Consider the following 19,829-nt stretch of genomic DNA (forward strand, 5'->3'; position numbering starts at 1 on the left):
AAGGAACATTAATAAAACAAAACTGCTCTCAAGCCTCACACACAAGCACTTAAGTGACATTCTGAGACTGACTGCTACTCAAGACAAGACACCTGATTTTGATGCATTGTGCTGGCCAAAAGATGACAAATTTTAGGAGCAAAAACAAAGTAGTCTAGACCAGACTAATGACTTTGAAATATTGTGTGGAACACAGTTTGCACTGAAAGATTACCGTTCTATGAAAATAAATCCTCATTGTGGTTATTAAAAATGTGCCAATGTTAATCCATTGTTTTGCTACAAGACTAGGGTGTAAGTTTCATGTTTGAAGTTTATACATTTTCAAGACAGGTAAATACTTTATTTCTTATACATTTATAGCACCCTCCTTAATTTGTAAGGTGTGGGGTATAAGGTTCTTGTACTTATTTGCACTAACGCAAAGGAAAAAACATGAATTTGTTTGTTATTCATAGCTTAATATGCTATGAATCGCATAGTCCCATCCAATTGACATTGATGATATCTATAGGCAGTATGCTGTCCCTGATGTAAAATGAGTTTGACACCCCAGCTGTATACCATTCAAACAGCATCTTGGATTTTTTGTGCAGCTTGAAGTGTTCCAAGGTAACACTTCAAGGAAATAAATGTTTTCATCAAGCAATTTTTGTAGATCTGTTTCAAAATACACCTGGTGAAAAACAACAACAGCCAGACAAAATGACGGTAATATGTTTTATTAAGCATACTGTTTTAGTTTGTACATATTCTTCTACATTTTTAATGCTTTACATGTTGAGTGCATGCATTGGGCCTCACACGTTGACCTTATCATCTAAACAATCAGCAACAAAGTTTTCCATCTCATCCACAAAGAACTGACATACAAATGACCATCATTCCCCATTTACCCACTCCAATAACCTTATTAGAGCCAGGAAAATAGCAATAGCTATATATACAAGCAGACTGTCATTAAAAATGGGGCAGATTTGTGCAACAAGCTTACACCTTTCAAAGCAAAACTGCAATAACATAACACAGGACTGCAAAAAGAAACAAGCTACAAACAAAATGGTAATGGACTGAAATATATTAAATGCAAATATTAAATAGAAATAGAAATGAACAAATATAATATGTTCAGTGCCAGCCAATAAGAAGTAAAAAAGGCATTTTTTTTGCCTCATGGAGTAAATCAATGAATCACACATAAATGGTCTCAGAAATGTTTTATAGCAAAAAAAAAAAAAAAAAAAAGGATAAACAAGCCCTGGAAATAAGGACGAGGACTTCATGATCCTCACAGCATTTTGGGTGAGTTTTGACAGGCATTAAAATCACTTAACATTAAGAAAACCACACATTATACACCAAGACTTTCACGCTAAGAAACATTTAAAAATGTTCGTTCTATCCCACAAAATTTTCTGTCCAAATGTTACTGCAAAAGTGTAAAAGAGCTGGTCAGAGGCAACAATTTAAATAAAGTGTGCAATAGTACTAGAGATGCACCAAGAAGTCATTTGGTGGCTGGGACTGGTTAATTTCCAGCTCAACCCCTCCTAACTTGTGACCGGTAGGAAACTCAAAGAATCTGATCAGTGACTCCCCCATGCTTAGTCACTACCAGGTCCTGGTGACAACACCACTCTGCAGGGTAGACACTGTCACTGAGTGAAGAAGAGTCATGCTTGGTGGTATCAGTGAGCTGTTTAAATTGAATTCAGCGTTGGCTCAGGGATGTCAGAAGCTAATCAAAAGCAGACATGCTTCTACACAGTGCTGCTTATGTTGCTCCTTCACCATTTTGGAACTTTTTTATAATTTTCAATGAAGGTTTAATTACATTTTCTAAAGGTGTGAATTGACCAGGAGCTGATTTCAGCAGATAACAGGAAGGCAGGATGTGTTACAGAAACGTTTCTCTGTTTTAAACTTTGAGCTGTCAGGGAACATTCTTTTCATTTCAGTTTATTCATATAGCGCGAATTCACAATACATGTTGTCTCAAGGCAATTTACAAAGTAAATTTAGTCGAATCATACTGATTTTAAGTCAGGTACATACATTCCAATTAATCCTAACTATCGACCAGTGCAGTCAGATTCAGTTATTTATTCAAATTGGTTAAAAGTTTTTCTATCTAAGGAAACCCAGCAGATTGCATCCAGTCAGTGACTTACAGCATTCACTCCTCCCAGATGAGCATGTAGAGATAGTGGACAGTCACTGGCGTTGACTTTGCAGCAATCCCTCATACTGAGCATGCATGTAGCGACAGTGGAGAGGAAAACTCCCTTTTCAAAGGAAGAAACCTCCAGCAGAACCAGAACCAGGCTCAGTGTTCTGCCACGACCGAATGGAGTTTTAAGAGAACAGAACATAGACGCAAAGAGAACACAGAAGCACTGATCCAGGAGTACTTTCAATGGGAAAGAAAAGTGAAACATTAATGGTTTTAGCTCCTTTAAAAGGCTTTATTTAAGAGAGAAAGACAGCTAAGGAGATTAACTCTGAGCCAGTTTTCAAGTCTAGAGTATGAAAGAGAGCACATACAGTTAGTCACAGTAGAAGCTCAGACAATAGCTATGTCTAGGAGAGAGGCAGAGTTAAACACTGAAAGACAGGGCCAAGTGTTTCATCTTTATATAGTGAGCATTAAGTCTTTGGCAGCAGCAGCTCAGCCGATGTCCCTCTCCAGGAAGAAGCCACATCTAAACACAGAGCCAGGTCAGATGTAGCTTTTAGAAAGAGAAAAACAGAGAGAGAACATAAAGTTAAAAGCTGAAATAACAGCAAATAAAGCTATTGGAGAGTAGTATGAGAATGTTGCTGAGGGTGTGAAAGTGGTCTTTATATCCTCCAGCAGTCTAAGCCTATAGCAGCATCACTACAGAGATAGCTCAGGATAACCTAAGCCACTCTAACTGTAACCTGTATCAAAATAATCTGAGATCTAAAGTAACAATCTATCTTCTGTAGGGAATATAGAATGCTGTTTACACTTAGTTTGACCATGCTAATGTTGCTGATCGCTAATATAAGATGCAAGGGTAAACTTTAAATTTCAGCTTAAATATTCAGTTTCTGTTTTGAAAACATAAAACATGGTTTTCCAGTAAGTGCTATATCATGAACATTGTGCTGTTGCCTCGGTTTCAAATATAAATCAGTAATGACCACTAATAACACTGTATTATATAATTACAGTTCTTACAGAGAAATTCATATATCTGGCTAAATTCATTACAGTTATTGATAATAAATCCCAGATCAGTGCGAGCCTAGATGATAGTGTGTGTGGGAGCCACTGGCTCAAAAACCCTCCACTGTTAACCTGCATATCTTCCGGTAACTGTTCTAGTTCCTCGAAAATCATCTACATACTCAGTTTATGTTCAGTTAATCAACTCAGTTGTTGAGAGAAAACTGGTCCTGCTCTACAGGTTTCTTGACCCAGGCACCCAGTCCGGCCTTGTGGAAGACTCTGAAGAGGGCCTGCTTGGCCAAATGGTATTCCACAGCTGCCTGCTTGGCTTCATGGTAGCTTCTAGGCTGCACCGTTTGGATGAGCAGGGTGGAGGACAGCTGTGACACATGGACACAACATGGACATTTCAAAGAAGAGTCCAAAAAAGCTGAAAGATTTGCTGATCCATTGAAAGGAGATTAAACTATAAAATGAATACAAATCAAGACTTAGTGGCTATAGAGTGGAAGCAGGATAAGCCCTAAAAGGCATGCAGGCAGTATTATGTCTCATAGGTCAATACAGCATTCATGTGATGTGTTACCTTACTGTGCAAGTCCATCCAGCGGGTGTAGAGAGCATGTTTGCAAAGTCTTGAGGGTCGACCTAGATCATCCTTCCCTGTGTTGCCGTTAATCACCTCCAAACCCTGGTCTCCAACAGTCCAGTTCACACTGAAGCTTGGTGCCTTTCCAGGCTGACGAGCCTCGGTGTTACTAATTCCTGTAGAACAACCAGAAGTCTGGGTCAATCTGGTTCTTCATTAGATTCTGCCTAATGTACAGGTTAGGTTCTAAAACCATTGTAACAATGGAAACTGCTGAGCTTTTAAAGTTTATTGGATTTGTTCATGATTTTTTAAAACCAGGCCTGAGCCACTAATGTTCCTTTGAAGTCTTCACCATGAAGACCTCTGCTTTGTTAGACCTGCCACCTGGACCTCTGGGGCTGAAGCTCAAGATGTTTTCCAAACAGCCCCGAATATCATGAAAGAAAACATTTAGGAGTTCATGTGTGTTCAAAAGATGCAATAAGCCCGAAAATGACAGACTTCAATTTTTTATTTAAAAACAATCAGATTTGTTTCTACTGTGTTCCATATAATTACTGCCCGTTCTACCTAACCTGACAATGAGTCGAAAGGATAAGAAGACAAAAAGTGGTTATTTGTGCACATGCAGCACCATGACTGCGCAACTATGCACACAGGCTCAGGCGCACTGGCAAGATGTCCATTCTGGAGAAGTCCAGAACGGCTGTTGAGTCCAGGAGCGTCGGTCTGCCTCATTAATCACCCCAAAAGTTACACTAACCTCATCAAACAGCTACAATAGGGGAGACGGCTCATTTCAGAGCAGCCGTGGAGCCAACCAGAGAGTGGGAGCCTGGTGGGTGTGTTTGCCCAGGAACAGGTGGAAGCAGAGCGGCTTAACCCAGACTGAAGTTAGCATTAAACCTAAGAGCTGCCTCAGAATGGGCTAATTGTAAGCTAGCACTAATCACTGATTCACCCAGCAAGACATGAGGTGGAGGTTCACCAATGAGCATCATTGGGGTCATGATGAGGGAATTTCACCTGAGCTACAGGTGAAGGTAAATGACCTGGCCGTGATGGAAAACAGTAGGAACCCTCTCTGTGAGCTTCTAGCTAGATCTGCATCATGGCGTGAAAATATCTGGTCCTTTACTTCAGTCACAATCAAAGCAATTAATCCTGAAGTAGCTAAACACATTAAAAGGTCCTTCAGATCATCACATTGCATCTGATGGCTGCAACTGGTCCTATAGTCCAGTTCTACATGTAGACAGAAACAGGTGTTGCGCCATAAACCAGGAAAATATCTCCTGGTGCCAGTAAGACATAGAAAGAGCAAAAGTAAGCCTCCCTCTTCTCTTTCATATCTTCTGATTCTAAACATACAGCTCTGGGTCGTTTAAAGTTGCAGAATTAATAAGAAATAAATCATAGTTAATTACAGGTGGATCATTGATTAGTTAACTGTTTTATTTTTCTGAATAATACATGCAATATTTAATATAGAAACTAAACTCATTAATCAAGGATACAGTTTTACTCAATGTACTACATACATACCACTTTATGTATACATTTATTATTATCTATAATATTAGTACTGATAACAGGACAAAGGGTGAGAGTACAAGAAAGGTCCAGGATGAGGCTCCATGTACTATTTTAAACACCTTTTTCTCTACAGAAGGTTTTTGATAGTAAAAACTGAACTAATGGCTCACTGGAGAACAACAGACTACATGGAATGAAGTGCTGGAAAGAAAACAACAGGTTGATGAAAGAAGGAACATATTTTAATGAAATGTTGGGATAGCTCACAGCATAATTAAAACAAATTTGTTTTTAGGGTCTTACCATTCCATTAAAATATGACAAAATCAATATTATTCCAGTTTTCTTTTTTAGAAATACAAATTATTAGTCTTATGAGTGTCAGGGGTGAGAGAGTGAGAGAGTAAAATTAAAAAGGTCGTTTACATAGATAAGAAAAGAAGCGCATTTATGTGAGCCACAGTAACCATAGTTTCTCTGAGTTTAAGAACAACTTTTGTCCAACGGACTGAGCGGAACGTTTTTTCTAAATATCACAAAATGTGTCATTATCTGCTAATCTTCATCCTTCACTTCAACTACTAACAAAAAAATAAAACTATTGTGAAGCTTTATTGTTTGATTCACAATAACTTACATTCAATGAGAACCCAGCCAAGGCAGAGAGATGCTACAACATGTCCTGTGTTATTTTAACTTGAAGTGACCTATAAACTGGGCTGCTGTCTGATGAAAATTAAACTATTTAGTTTCTGGGCTAAAGACCCCAATGGTTCAGACCCTAAAAACGCCCCTGGTAATGCCTCTACTTTATAAGTTAATTTGTTCCATGATGGAGCTCTTGACTGGAATTCTTCATATGTGGGATCCATTTTTCTCATTGAAACGAACTGAAATACATTTAATCCATTCCCGACCCCCGACACACCACAATGCAGCATTCATGAATAGGAAGGTGCTCTAAAAAAGTGAAATATTTGGTTCTGTGTTAGAAAAAAGATGAGATAAAAGTAAGTCTTTTATTAATTGCTGAAATGATGTGGAACAGAAAAAGTGCAGAGTAAATACACTTCCTGCCCAAAAAAATGGTCACACACTCTAATATTTCGTTGGACCGTCTTTAGCTTTGATTGCGGCACGCATTTGCTGTGGCATTGTTTCGATAAGCTTCTGCAAGAAGAGAACAAGATTTATTTCCACCCAGTGCTGCATTAATTTTTCACCAAGATCTTGCATTGATGATGGGAGTCTGACCACTGCGCAAAGCCTTCTCCAGCACATCCCAAAGATTCTCAATGGGGTTAAGGTCTGGACTCTGTGTTGGCCAATCCATGTGTGAGAATGAGCATGTATCTCATGCTCCCTGAACCACTCTTTCACAATTCTAGCCCGATGAATCCTGGCATTATCATCTTGGAATGATCCATTGATGGAATAACCTGGTCATTCAGTATATTCAGCTGACCTCATTCTTTGAACACATACTGTTGCTGAACCCAGACCTGACCAACTGCAGCAACCCCAGATCATAGAACTGCCTCCACAGGCTTGTACAGTAGGCACTAGGCATGATGGGTGAATCACTTCACCTGCCTCTCTTCTTACCCTGATGTGCCCATCACTCTGGAACAGGGTAAACCTGAACTAATCAGACCATATCACCTTTTTCCATTGCTCCAGAGTGCAATCTTTATGCTCCCTAGCAAATTGAAGCCTTTTTTTCCGGCCTCAATAATTAGTGGTTTTCTTAAGACTACACAGCTGTTCAGTCCCAAGTCTCCTTCACATTGTGAGTGTGGAAATGCTCTTACTTTCACTATTAAACATAGCCTGGAGTTCTACTGTTGTTTTTCTTCCATTTGATTTCACCAAACGTTTAAATGATTGCCGATCACGATCATTCAGGATTTCTTTCCAGCCACATTTCTACTTCAAAGATGATGGGTCCTCACTATCCTTCCAGTTTTTAATAATGCGTTGGACAGTTCTTACCCCAATTTTGGTAGTTTCTGCAATCTCCTTAGATGTTTTCTCTGCTTGATGCATGCCAATGATTTGACCCTTCTGAAACAGACTGACATCTTTTCCCCGACCACAGGATGGAGCTTTCTACGTGATTGTTTAAGAAATAAGATGCAACTCATTGCACCAGTTGGGGTTAAATAACTTGTTGCCAGGTGAAACAGAATCGCCCATGCAGTAATTATCCAATGGGAGGCTCGTACCTATTAGTTAGATCCAGGTGGCAACTTTTTTTGGCCAGGCAGTGTAGAAAGAAAACAGGAAAGTTAAGTGAATCACAGTAAAAGCATTTGAACGAATTTCTAAAACAGGAACGTTAAATTTACCTGACTCCTTTCATAAAAGTAAATGATTCAATGAATAAATAACTAGGCGGAGCTTTACACCCCAAATGCTAGACCCAAAGTTACGTCCTTGGTCGCACTCACACACAACTTTTTGATTGCAAGACAACTACTCTTCCCACTAAGCCATAGGCGCCTCTATAACGCAATGTTTTAATAAGTATCTGAAAAATGTCTCTAAAAGTGAATCAGAAGGTTCTCCTTGCTCAGGTCCTTTGTCCTGTTTGGTTATCCAGCTACTTTCAACTATGAAAGTAGCCATAGATATGAGCAGATTTGGCGAGTTTCTTCTTGAATCCATTTCCAGACTTTTAGGATCAACACACGACAATCTTATTTGAATCACATGTTCTCTAGTCTTTTTAATTTTGAAGAGTAGCTAACAAACAGTAGGTGGACCTATGTATCACATCACAAAAATACCCCAGAGAAACAGAAAGAGGTCGCTGACTACTTAAAATGCTTCAGTTATACTTATTTGATAGAAAACGATAAGCTGCTGTCAGCCTGCATATGGCCATGGTGCGTTGAAAAACAGATACTATACTGGTCCTTCTCAAAATATTAGCATATTGTGATAAAGTTCATTATTTTCCATAATGCCATGGTGAAAATTTAACATTCCTATATTTTAGATTCATTGCACACTAACTGAAATATTTCAGGTCTTTTATTGTCTTAATACGGATGATTTTGGCATACAGCTCATGAAAACCCAAAATTCCTATCTCACAAAATTAGCATATTTCATCCGACCAATAAAAGAAAAGTGTTTTTAATACAAAAAACGTCAACCTTCAAATAATCATGTACAGTTATGCACTCAATACTTGGTCGGGAATCCTTTTGCAGAAATGACTGCTTCAATGCGGCGTGGCATGGAGGCAATCAGCCTGTGGCACTGCTGAGGTCTTATGGAGGCCCAGGATGCTTCGATAGCGGCCTTTAGCTCATCCAGAGTGTTGGGTCTTGAGTCTCTCAATGTTCTCTTCACAATATCCCACAGATTCTCTATGGGGTTCAGGTCAGGAGAGTTGGCAGGCCAATTGAGCACAGTGATACCATGGTCAGTAAACCATTTACCAGTGGTTTTGGCACTGTGAGCAGGTGCCAGGTCGTGCTGAAAAATGAAATCTTCATCTCCATAAAGCTTTTCAGCAGATGGAAGCATGAAGTGCTCCAAAATCTCCTGATAGCTAGCTGCATTGACCCTGCCCTTGATAAAACACAGTGGACCAACACCAGCAGCTGACACGGCACCCCAGACCATCACTGACTGTGGGTACTTGACACTGGACTTCTGGCATTTTGGCATTTCCTTCTCCCCAGTCTTCCTCCAGACTCTGGCACCTTGATTTCCGAATGACATGCAGAATTTGCTTTCATCCAAAAAAAGTACTTTGGACCACTGAGCAACAGTCCAGTGCTGCTTCTCTGTAGCCCAGGTCTGGGGAATGCGGCACCTGTAGCCCATTTCCTGCACACGCCTGTGCACGGTGGCTCTGGATGTTTCTACTCCAGACTCAGTCCACTGCTTCCGCAGGTCCCCCAAGGTCTGGAATCGGCCCTTCTCCACAATCTTCCTCAGGGTCCGGTCACCTCTTCTCATTGTGCAGCGTTTTCTGCCACACTTTTTCCTTCCCACAGACTTCCCACTGAGGTGCCTTGATACAGCACTCTGGGAACAGCCTATTCGTACAGAAATGTCTTTCTGTGTCTTACCCTCTTGCTTGAGGGTGTCAATAGTGGCCTTCTGGACAGCAGTCAGGTCGGCAGTCTTACCCATGATTGGGGTTTTGAGTGATGAACCAGGCTGGGAGTTTTAAAGGCCTCAGGAATCTTTTGCAGGTGTTTAGAGTTAACTCGTTGATTCAGATGATTAGGTTCATAGCTCGTTTAGAGACCCTTTTAATGATATGCTAATTTTGTGAGATAGGAATTTTGGGTTTTCATGAGCTGTATGCCACAATCATCCGTATTAAGACAATAAAAGACCTGAAATATTTCAGTTAGTGTGCAATGAATCTAAAATATAGGAATGTTAAATTTTCATCATGACATTATAGAAAATAATGAACTTTATCACAATATGCTAATATTTTGAGAAGGACCTGTATAAGTCTATACATGAGGAAATGAAGGGGAATTAGTAGAACATCAAGTCCTGTCACATCTTTCAAGCACCTCATAATTGGGATCAAAGGTGTGAGATTCACTGTGGTCTGCTGTATCAGGACTGGGTAGATTAGTGTTGCCATGACGTCATTAAAAAAACTGTTTTGTGGATGCATTGTGCCTTTTACATCAGAAAGAACCGAAAATTTTAAATGAGACCGGTTCAGACATTTTTGATTCAGCTTGGAGAATATTCCAAGCAGAAGGAGCAGAATAAGTAAAGGCATGCTTTCCCAACTCTGTCTGAATGCGAGGAACTTGCAGATGGAGAGAATCACTTGAGTGTAGAGCATAATGGCTGGTGGTTCTTCTGAGAAGTACACAAAAGGATGGGACCAGCCCAAGTAGTGTCTTATAGACCAATGTCATGTGATTGAACCTTTGTGTACTCAGAGAAGGCAGCTCAGCTTTGGCATACAATTCACAACGATGGGTGAAGCAACTGCATCCCGTCACAAACCTCAGAGCAGAATGGTAAACCGTGCTCAAGGAATGAAGGCATTTGGACGAGGCAGACATGTACAGACCATCACTATAATCAATCAAAGGTAGAAATGCTGCTGATATAAGAGGTTTGCTTCTATGTGAGAAGCAAGATTTGTTCTGATAATAAAAGCCAAGCTTCACCTTTAGTTTACGAACCAGCTTTGCGATATGCATTTAAAAGGAGAGCTCAGAATCCAACAAAAACCCAAGGTACTCATAACTGGCAGCATATTTAATGTGTTTCCCCTGGGCAGTTTTTAATACAGGTATAAACTCATGTGACTTACACTTCAGTGAAAATACCATCACTTTTGTTTTTTGCACTTAAAGCCAATTTTGCAGATGTGATTGAACAATATTAAAAGCAAATAGTAAAAACTCAAAGGTTCAAGCGAAGAAAACAACAATAAATAAGAGTCATTGGCATGCAAGTTGTATGTGACGTTTAACAAATTTAAATACAGGTTATGTATATAAATAGAAAACAAAAATGGAGCCTTGTGGCACTCCTTTAGTGACCTGAAGAAAAAACAAGACAGCACCGGACATTTGCACACACTGAAATCTATTTGACAAATAATCACCAAACCAAACTGCAGCTTGATTTGAGATTCCTATACTAAAGTCTGAAACAGAATCAACTGTGTCAAAACCCTTAGAAAGGTCAATTAAAATAGGAACACAATATTGTTTGCAGTCAAGAGCATGGATAAAGTCATTGCTAACTTTCAAAGCGGCTGTGACAGTACTATTATGTTTTCTGAAACCAGACTGGAAATCAGTTAAGATACAGTTTGATTCTAAAAACACCTTCAGTTGATCACTAACCAATTTTTCAAAAATACATAATTTAGAAATTGGCCTATAATTATGTACTTCTGAAGGGTCACTTTTTAAAAGAGGAAGTACAAAAGCAGATTTTTAGACATTTGGAATTGTATTAGTATTCAAGCTTATATCAAAGATCTCAGACTGCAGCTAGCTTTAAGAATAGGAAGTCAAGCTTATCTGGTCCAGCTGCTTTCCTAATATCCAGACCTTTTAGTGCTTTATGTACTTCAGATACATGAGAAGAATGAAATGCGTGCCCAATGGAACGATTACTCATATCCGAGTTTCTGAAGCAGAAGCAGGGCTCTTTAAGTTTGAGTTTAAATAATCAAACAGGGAACCTGCAGCAATAAAATGTTTGTTTAAATGATGTAACATCATAGATTTATTTCTATAAAGTTTGATGATGAAGCCCCATTTGAGGCGACTGTGGCTCAGTAGGAAGAGTAGTCGTCTTGCCATCAGAAACTTGTGGGTTCAATTCCAGCTTCCTCCTGCCATATGTCGATGTGCCCCTGGGCAAGGCACTTAACCTCAAGTTGCCTACCGATCTGCATATCGGTGTATGAATGTGTGAGCGATAGTGAGTGCGATTGGGTGAATGTGGCTGTAGTGTAAAGCGGTCTGTATGACTGGAAAAGCACTATATAAGTTCAGTCCATTTATTTACCATTTTCCAAAACTTGGTGCTTGGAGGTGTTTTTCTCAATAAATTTTCACAAATCCAACCTTTATGAAAGAGCAGCAGAGACTAAATGTATATCCTTCAATCAAACGAGGTGTGAAAATGTTGACAGGTGGGCGGGACTTCTGGTGGTTGGGACATCCTAGGGCGGGACCTCTGGTGGTGGGCCTTCCGGTGACGTAACTGGATATCGTCATTAACCGGATGTTGTCATTAGCCGGATGTTGTCATTACAAGGAAGCAAATCTTTCTAATTGTATGTTTTTAGATGTTTTTTACATCTAAAAACAAAACATGTAGTTTATCCACTTTAAAAGGTCATTCAGGTTAATGCAGGCACATCACACAAAATTCTGATAAAAAGAGAACCTGACAGAATTGTAAATTTATTTTGTTTTAACACAGGGGTTATTTAGATGGATGTTTTTACATATAAAAAACAAGGAGACAAAAAGTAGATACAGAACCTTTCTTCCTCTGCTCAAATGTTTGAGTAATCTAATCTGCACCAGTAACTTGTAGAGATGATGTAAAAACAGAGAAGCAAATGAACTGAAAAAAAATAGTTAAAAAGTAAGCCAAACATGGAATTATCTAAAATTGTATGGGTGCTCAGTATGATGTTTCCAAATTAGAAATGTATTCTACAGCTAAAAGACCTTGTTTGGAATCATGACAGACTCCATTTGGTAAAATGGATGATAATTTTAGTTACCTTAAGCTTTTCTTTTTTCATCTTAGAGCAATAGTTATTGAGGATTTAGAGAAAACAGTTTTCTCCTCATCCCACGTGGGAGCCAGAGGTGGTAACCTGTATGTCTATGTAAAACGTCACAAGAAACTGAAAAAATAAAAAATAAAGGTTATAAAGTCCTCAGACATGTCACTGTTTATTGAATTAAGGCAGACATCCACAGCTGTTTCTTGTGTATTGTCTCAGACAAAGTAATTAAGACGACCCGTGCTCTTTTCCTGGCCCAAAGTCTCGACCATTGTCTCAGTCAATACACATCCACTGTTTATTGAATTAAGGCAGACATCCGCAGCTGTTTCTTGCATATTCTCTCAGACAGTCTTCACACAAACTGTAGTCAAAGTAATTAAGAGGACTGTGCTCTTTTCCTGGCCATAAGTCTCGAGCATTGCCTCTGACAATTCCCATCCCCTTTTTATTGAATTAACACGTCTGCGCTGTTGCTGAGGTCTCGGGGGGGGGGGGGGGGGGGCAAGGGGCGTAACTATGCGCGCTGATAGGATTTCGTCATTAGGGGGCGAATCTAGAATCAATGAATTAAAAAAACAGAGGGGCGTTCTTCAGTGTTTGTTTTAAATACTAGCGGAAAACGCAACAATTTACCTGCAGCATTCGCTGGAAAAGAACACTCGTTGAACAATGGTTAGAGTTAAGAGAGTTTTTCATCAAACCGGGGGAGAAAAGCAAGGTGTGCCAAGATGATGAGCAACCATCTACATCATCTATTTCCTTGTCTGAGATACCTATCGGAATTCCTATTGTAACATACTCTGCAGATGATGATCCAACTTCACCAACAACAATGGATGAAAAACAGGCCTCAGGTCAGCTAAGATGTACGTCTCTTCTGTGTGAAACCCCAGTAACCGTCTACAGGCATATGCGCCGTGAATTGGATGCCCCAAAGAAATCAACATATGACCTATGCAAGGTACAAAGGCCTCCGTTCGACACTCTGCAGGAAGACTGGTCTTTGGAACCATATAGCCTGAGTGATAGCTGGGGGTATATTTTCATGTACGAAATAGGAGAGCTCTACCTGTATCAATTGGATCAAGACGAGGTATTTAATGGATCATTGGCTGTGTACTCTCACCCACAACGACTGGGCTGTGTTACGGCTGGCAATCCCACACCTTAACGATAACCCTGAATCAGTCTCAGTGTACGAGAGGGAGGATGAAGGTGAAAGCTCTCCTCAACCAGCAAAAAGGATGAGAATGTGTCCTTCCAATGTTGAAATAGCTGCCAGAGAACCTCTCTTTAGTGCAGTGTGGGGGTGAAAAACCACAGCAAATGGCCGCTGGTCTTTTCAGGCAAGCAAACGCAAGAATAACCAGACGACTCCCTCAGATCTGTTTGTGTTGGAGGCATTCAATCAGAACTGCAGTGTATTCAAGACTGTGCTGGCTCTACCATATGATGCTTGAGTTGAGAAGATGAATGAAATTGGACAGCGTCTTTCCAACCTTTTCCAAAACTCATGCTGCTGGATTGATGTTATGTCAGTGAAAAGAGTGCTGACGTTCCCTGTTGTGGATCTAAAGCCCACCCTCTTTTGAGGACCCACTCCCCTTCTTGAGGACCCTCCCACCTTCCTGCGCTATATATCAGGGTCTAAATGCGAGCTCACAGACTCTTCTTCTTCACAACGGCGAGCGGCAGACCTTGAGAATGTATGGAGCGTACGGGAAAACACCATACTGGGACCTCTACAACCAGCAAGAAGAGACCGTCTTCTCTCCCGATCATGATGAAAGCTTCAACACCGGGCCGTATCATCCACCTTCTCCAGACCTCTACTCACCAGCCACCTCATCGTCGCAGCTCTTTGAGTCCCTATTCAGTCCAGGGACACCGACAGGATACAACCTCAGATCGTATCATCCGCCTTCTCCCGACCTCTATTCACCGCTATGCGTGGCTGAGTCTGTACACACAGATATCCAACCTGAACACAAGAGGGTGATCGTGGAGGACGAGGCAACCATCAGCTACTCACCCTCCCCACAAACTCCAGACCCGATACCTGCCCCTCAGCCTTCACCAGAGAAGGAGGAGAGTAATCAGGGTGATGAAATTGACGGCTGGATCTCAACCGCTCTCATCAATACGGTGAAAACAGCGATACTTCATTTATTCAACATAACCTGTTTGAACTATGTAAAAGAAACCTGTTACGGGTGCATAACGAACCACCCGAGCCAACGACAGCATCAGTGCCTGGAGATATTGGAGGAGGAGTATTACCAAATCAACTTTCAACACATCGTGCGACGACTCATAAACCCCCCTCATAAACCTCCTTCCCGCTATTCAGAAACTTCTGACACTTTGACGCATACAAGCAGATGACTTCAGAGTGAAAACAATTGCAGAGATGGTTTTATATGAACTGAAATCGATACAAGGCTTCCATAGTGCAATCACGGATATGTATGATAAGATGAATGTAATGACTGTCTCAAGCAGCTTAACTCTGTTTCAGAGTGCTATGATCCGATCTCAGATGACTGATGACTTGTTTTGTCTTTTCTGTATTCTCTCTCGGCTTTCTACTGGTATACATATATAACAGTTTTGTTTTTTAAGATTGCAATGTTTGAATTGATCTTTATTATTTGAAAGTGTTTTTCTTTCTTCTGTTTCTCTATTAAATACAGGTACAAAATAAAAAAAGAAGTATAAATATACCCTCAGGTGGTTTTTTTTTCATTATTTGACAAGTAGTCATCATAGTGAGCATAAAACTGGGATGTCTGAAAGAAGGATCATGAAAAATGTATATTACAACCCATCAAATCAGGGAAGTTTATGGGGTTTAGAAAGGTTGAGGAGGGTTTTGCAAAATGAAACGGGGAAGAAGGTAGCGGTTGAAAAAGTTAAAGATTTTTTATCGGGAGAAGATACCTATATTCTACATAAACCTGCAAGAATAAAGTTCCCGAGAAACAGAGTTTTTGTCACCAGACCATTGAGACAGTTCCAAGCCGATCTCTGTGACATGCAAGCTCTGGCCAAGGAAAATGACGGTTACAATTATTTATTAACAGTCATTGACATCTTTTCAAAGAGGGCGTATGTACGTGTTTTGAAGAGGAAAACTGCTGCAGAGGTGCTAAAGGCTTTTGAATCAGTTTTTAAAGAAAGTCAGGTCCCAAAAAAACTTCAGACTGATGCAGGGCAAGAATTGTTTAACAAGAAATTTAAGCTTCTAATGGAAAAACACGGTATTGAACATTTTGCCACAGCAAGTGAAGCAAAAGCCTCTGTGGTTGAGAGGTTTAACCGTACGTTAAAAACAAGGAGATGTGGAGATATTTTACTGCTAACAACACATTGATGTCCTGCAAAATTTAGCTAGAAGCTAGAACCACAGCTACCACACCAGCATTAAGATGAGCCCAATGGAAGTGACCTCAGAAAATGCCTTTCAAGTGTTTCAGAATCTGTACGATGTTACCTCCAACAGATATTGCAGGGCCTCAGTGACAATGTTTAAACAAGGGGATCTTGTCAGAATATCCAAGGTACGTGGAGTGTTTGACAAAAAATACAAACAGAGTTTTACAGATGAAGTGTTTACAGTGTATGAGCGGATACCCCGATCTCCTCCTGTATACAAACTCAAAGATTTGGATGGAGAACCTATTGAGGGTTCTTTTTACGCTGAGGAACTTCAAAAAGTAAAAATATTTAAGGACAAGATGTATCAAGTGGAGAAAATATTAAATCAACGCACCGTCAAGGGTGTCAAACAGGTTTTTGTACGCTGGAAAAATTGGCCTGAGAAATTCAACAGTTGGATCAAGTTTGATGAACTACGAAACGTATAAAATAGGTGTGTGCTAAAACCTAACGATTCATACAGCATCATGGACAGCAAGACAGAGGATGGCGGTTTTTACGTTACCCTTCCCTCTAAAGCTAGCAAGGAAGTGTTTAAAAATAATACCACTTCGAGTTTCTGTGTAAATGTAACTCAACATATTGATCTAGAAGGCCAATGGATGGTTGCATTAGCAGAGATTTCATACCCTCATACATGGCATAATTTACCGGATCATGATGCCTACTTTGAATGGAGGAAGGTTGGCGATGTGGAGATCAATACGCAAAGGATCAGAGGTGGCTACAATAACAGCGTTATTCAACTCAAGACAGAAATGGAACTGTTTTTCAAAAAAATTAACTCGGTATCCGCATTAAATTCAGCAAACTTCAAAAGAGATTTGCATTTCAAGCAAGCGGTCCGTATGAAATACGCTTCTTCAACACTCTAGCTTATATGATGGGCGTGAAACCAGGGGAATGGATTCATGTATCTGAACCAAAACTGGCTCCTTTTCCGGCAGATATAAAGGCTGGTTTCTATCACCTATCCTGTTACAGCGACGTGGTCAGCCCGCAAATAGTAGGCGACACTTTTGCACCTTTTCTGCGGACCGTCAAAGTACAAGGCGACTTCAGGGATATGGTTACTCTGACGTTTAACCCCGCCCACTACCTTCCAGTTTCCAGAAGACATATTGAAAATATCCATATAGAAATTAAATCGGACCAAAATGTTCCTGTAAATTTCGTCTATGGAAAGATCATCATAAGACTACACTTCAAACCGGTGATATCACAACGTAGCCTGAGATACATTTTATTTGTATAAACTATTCCAGAGATATATATAACCTCTAAGACTGATTGATTATCATTCATATTACCCTGGTCCTTCAACATTGCATCAAGCAGGCAAGAGAGAACATGGCACAGCTAAGTCTGAGACGTGATCCAAGTTGCTTTGTAAATTACTATGTAAGTCAATCAGGCGGTAATCTGCCAGGTTTTTGTGGGGCTCCGGTAATGTACGGATGAGGAATTGTATTATTATTTTCAAAATTATTCCGCTTCGTATCCCCTCTGGTTAAAAAAGGATTTGCTATTGCAAAACCCCATCTTAAAACAGCCGCATCAAATATAGCTTCTGATGTCATAGGTAGAGCCGTGAGTAAAATGAGTGGTTCTACACGCACCGAAGGTCAAGAAGGTTCAGGAATTATGGTTTTATCCAAAAGACCCAGAACAAGACCCCTTGGTGATCGTTTAAGGACGGTTAAAAAACATCAACAAACGCAAAAAAGGAGATCAGTTGGAGCTGACAAATGAAGAGGAAGGAAGTCTTCCGCAAGTTTTGATATATTTAAATAATGGCTCTTTTACATAACAAATCATCAGAGTGCACGCTGGCAGAGTTGGACTTATTTTCTGCCCCAATGACGCAGCTATCAATTGAAGATAAAATTTACACCGAGATCCAGCCTTTATCAGCAATCACCGATGGAGGCCCGATCGAGTTTTTCATTCCGGGAGACGGAGAAAAGTATCTAGATCTCAACGATACGCTGTTGCATCTCAGAGTGAAAATTACTAACGAGGATGGAACAAACCTGCCGGATGATGCACCTGTAGGGCTCATCAACTACCCGTTAAACACCATTTTCAGTCAGTGTGATGTCACTCTCGGAGATCGATTGATTTCACAATCCAGCGCTACACATCCATATAGAGCCACGATTGAGACATTGTTAAACTTTTCTGAGGATTCTTTAAAAAGCCAGTTTAGCTCTGGTCTTTTTTTCAAAGACACTGCAGGGGCTCTGAACTCTATTGTTACAACTAACGGCCCTGTTAGTCTTAACAGCAGAGCAGGCTTTACGGAAAATTCCAGGGAGGTACATCTCCTAGGCCCCCTGCATGCAGACATATTTTTCTGCGAGAGACTTCTTTTAAACTCTGTTGACCTCAAAATTAAACTTACAAGAGCCAACGATTCTTTTTGTCTCATGGCCGCAAGAGACTCCACTTTCAAACTCAGGATATTAGGAGCATCTCTTTTCATCAAAAAAGTTACCGTCTCTCCAGCTGTACGACTGGGTCACACTACAGCTTTAATGAAAGCAAATGCTCTCTAACCACTTTCACGTGTGAATGTAAAAACATATTCCATCCCTGAAAATTCAAGGGTATGCAACCAAGAGAATCTTTTCTTTGGTATCTTTCCCAAGTATGTGGTGATTGCATTACTGGATCATGACGCTTTTACAGGAACACGCGATCTCAATCTGTTTGACTTTAATAATTTTTATATGGAATATTTAGCTTTTTGTAAGGATGGCAGACAAATTCCAGCTAAGGCCTTCCAGCCCAATTTTAACCAAGGTAATTCAGTGAGAGAGTATTACAACTTGTTTACAGCTACAGGACGACATCTAAAAGATCTTCCGCTGAGTATAACACGTCAGGAATTTAATTAAGGATACTCTCTATTCACATTTAATCTTAACCCGGGCGAGGACACTGATGCTCTATCTTCAGTTTCCAGTGGAAATTTAAGATTGGAAATGCGCTTCAGAAACCCGTTGCCTCATACCACCACGCTGATCATCTACGCTTGTTATGACTCTATTTTAGAGATTGATTCAAAGAGGCATGTGCTGGTGGATTATTATTAATCTAATCAGACATGAATAATCATGAAATTGAGAACCTGCTGCATCATCTGCTGGGAGATTTGTTTTATGGTGTATGGCCGTGCGACCAGCTGCCGCTGCTCGCTGACACGTTCCCAGGGCCGGCCTACTTTATTGTGAACACACATCCTTCACACATGCCGGGAGAACACTGATTAGCTCTAACTTTGGATGAGAATGGTCAATCCAGCTTTTTTGACTCTTATGGATTCTCTCCGGATTTCGAGTTCTACCCGTCAAGCATCGTAACATTTTTAGAAGACAGATCCTCAAAAATATTGTATCATAATTATCAGCTTCAAAACACTCTGTCCACTGTGTGCGGTCACCATTGCATTTTTTATCTATGTCATTGAGCGTGCGGATTATCACTGCAGCAAGTGTTGTCAAAATACATCGGAGATGTGATTAAGAATGATTTAATGGTATCTAACTTTGTGAAAAAATATCAGAAATGTGTTGTTAATCAAAGTTGTACATTTTATACTCACGGAACATACTCTTTGGAGATGTTTCTGGATTGTTATGGAATTTAAATTGTCATTTTATTTTTCATTGTTTGTTTATTCTTATGATTTAATATTTGTGTAATGACATCATATGTTAGTGTTTGAAGTAGAGGATGAAGCTAGACTTGAAAATATAATCAATAAATATTTTATTGAATAAAAGAAATAGACTACA

The 19,829-nt window shown here is 40.0% G+C and overlaps 1 protein-coding gene across 1 annotated transcript in view; it reads right to left on the reverse strand.

Moving 5' to 3' along the window:
* Window positions 1-2,498: 2,498 nt before the first annotated feature.
* The window catches only part of LOC124861223 (double-stranded RNA-specific editase 1-like), a 74,651-nt gene continuing 57,320 nt past the window's right edge, over window positions 2,499-19,829 (reverse strand). Inside the window, exons 9-10 of the mRNA XM_047354756.1 lie at window positions 3,783-3,961; window positions 2,499-3,576 (exon numbers count right to left, since the gene is read on the reverse strand). Of these exons, the coding sequence (XP_047210712.1) occupies window positions 3,400-3,576; window positions 3,783-3,961 (356 nt within the window). The 3' untranslated portion in view covers window positions 2,499-3,399. The remainder of the gene's footprint in view (window positions 3,577-3,782; window positions 3,962-19,829) is intronic.

The sequence above is a fragment of the Girardinichthys multiradiatus genome, chromosome 24 (assembly GCF_021462225.1).
Source record: "Girardinichthys multiradiatus isolate DD_20200921_A chromosome 24, DD_fGirMul_XY1, whole genome shotgun sequence".
Lineage (NCBI taxonomy): Eukaryota > Metazoa > Chordata > Actinopteri > Cyprinodontiformes > Goodeidae > Girardinichthys > Girardinichthys multiradiatus.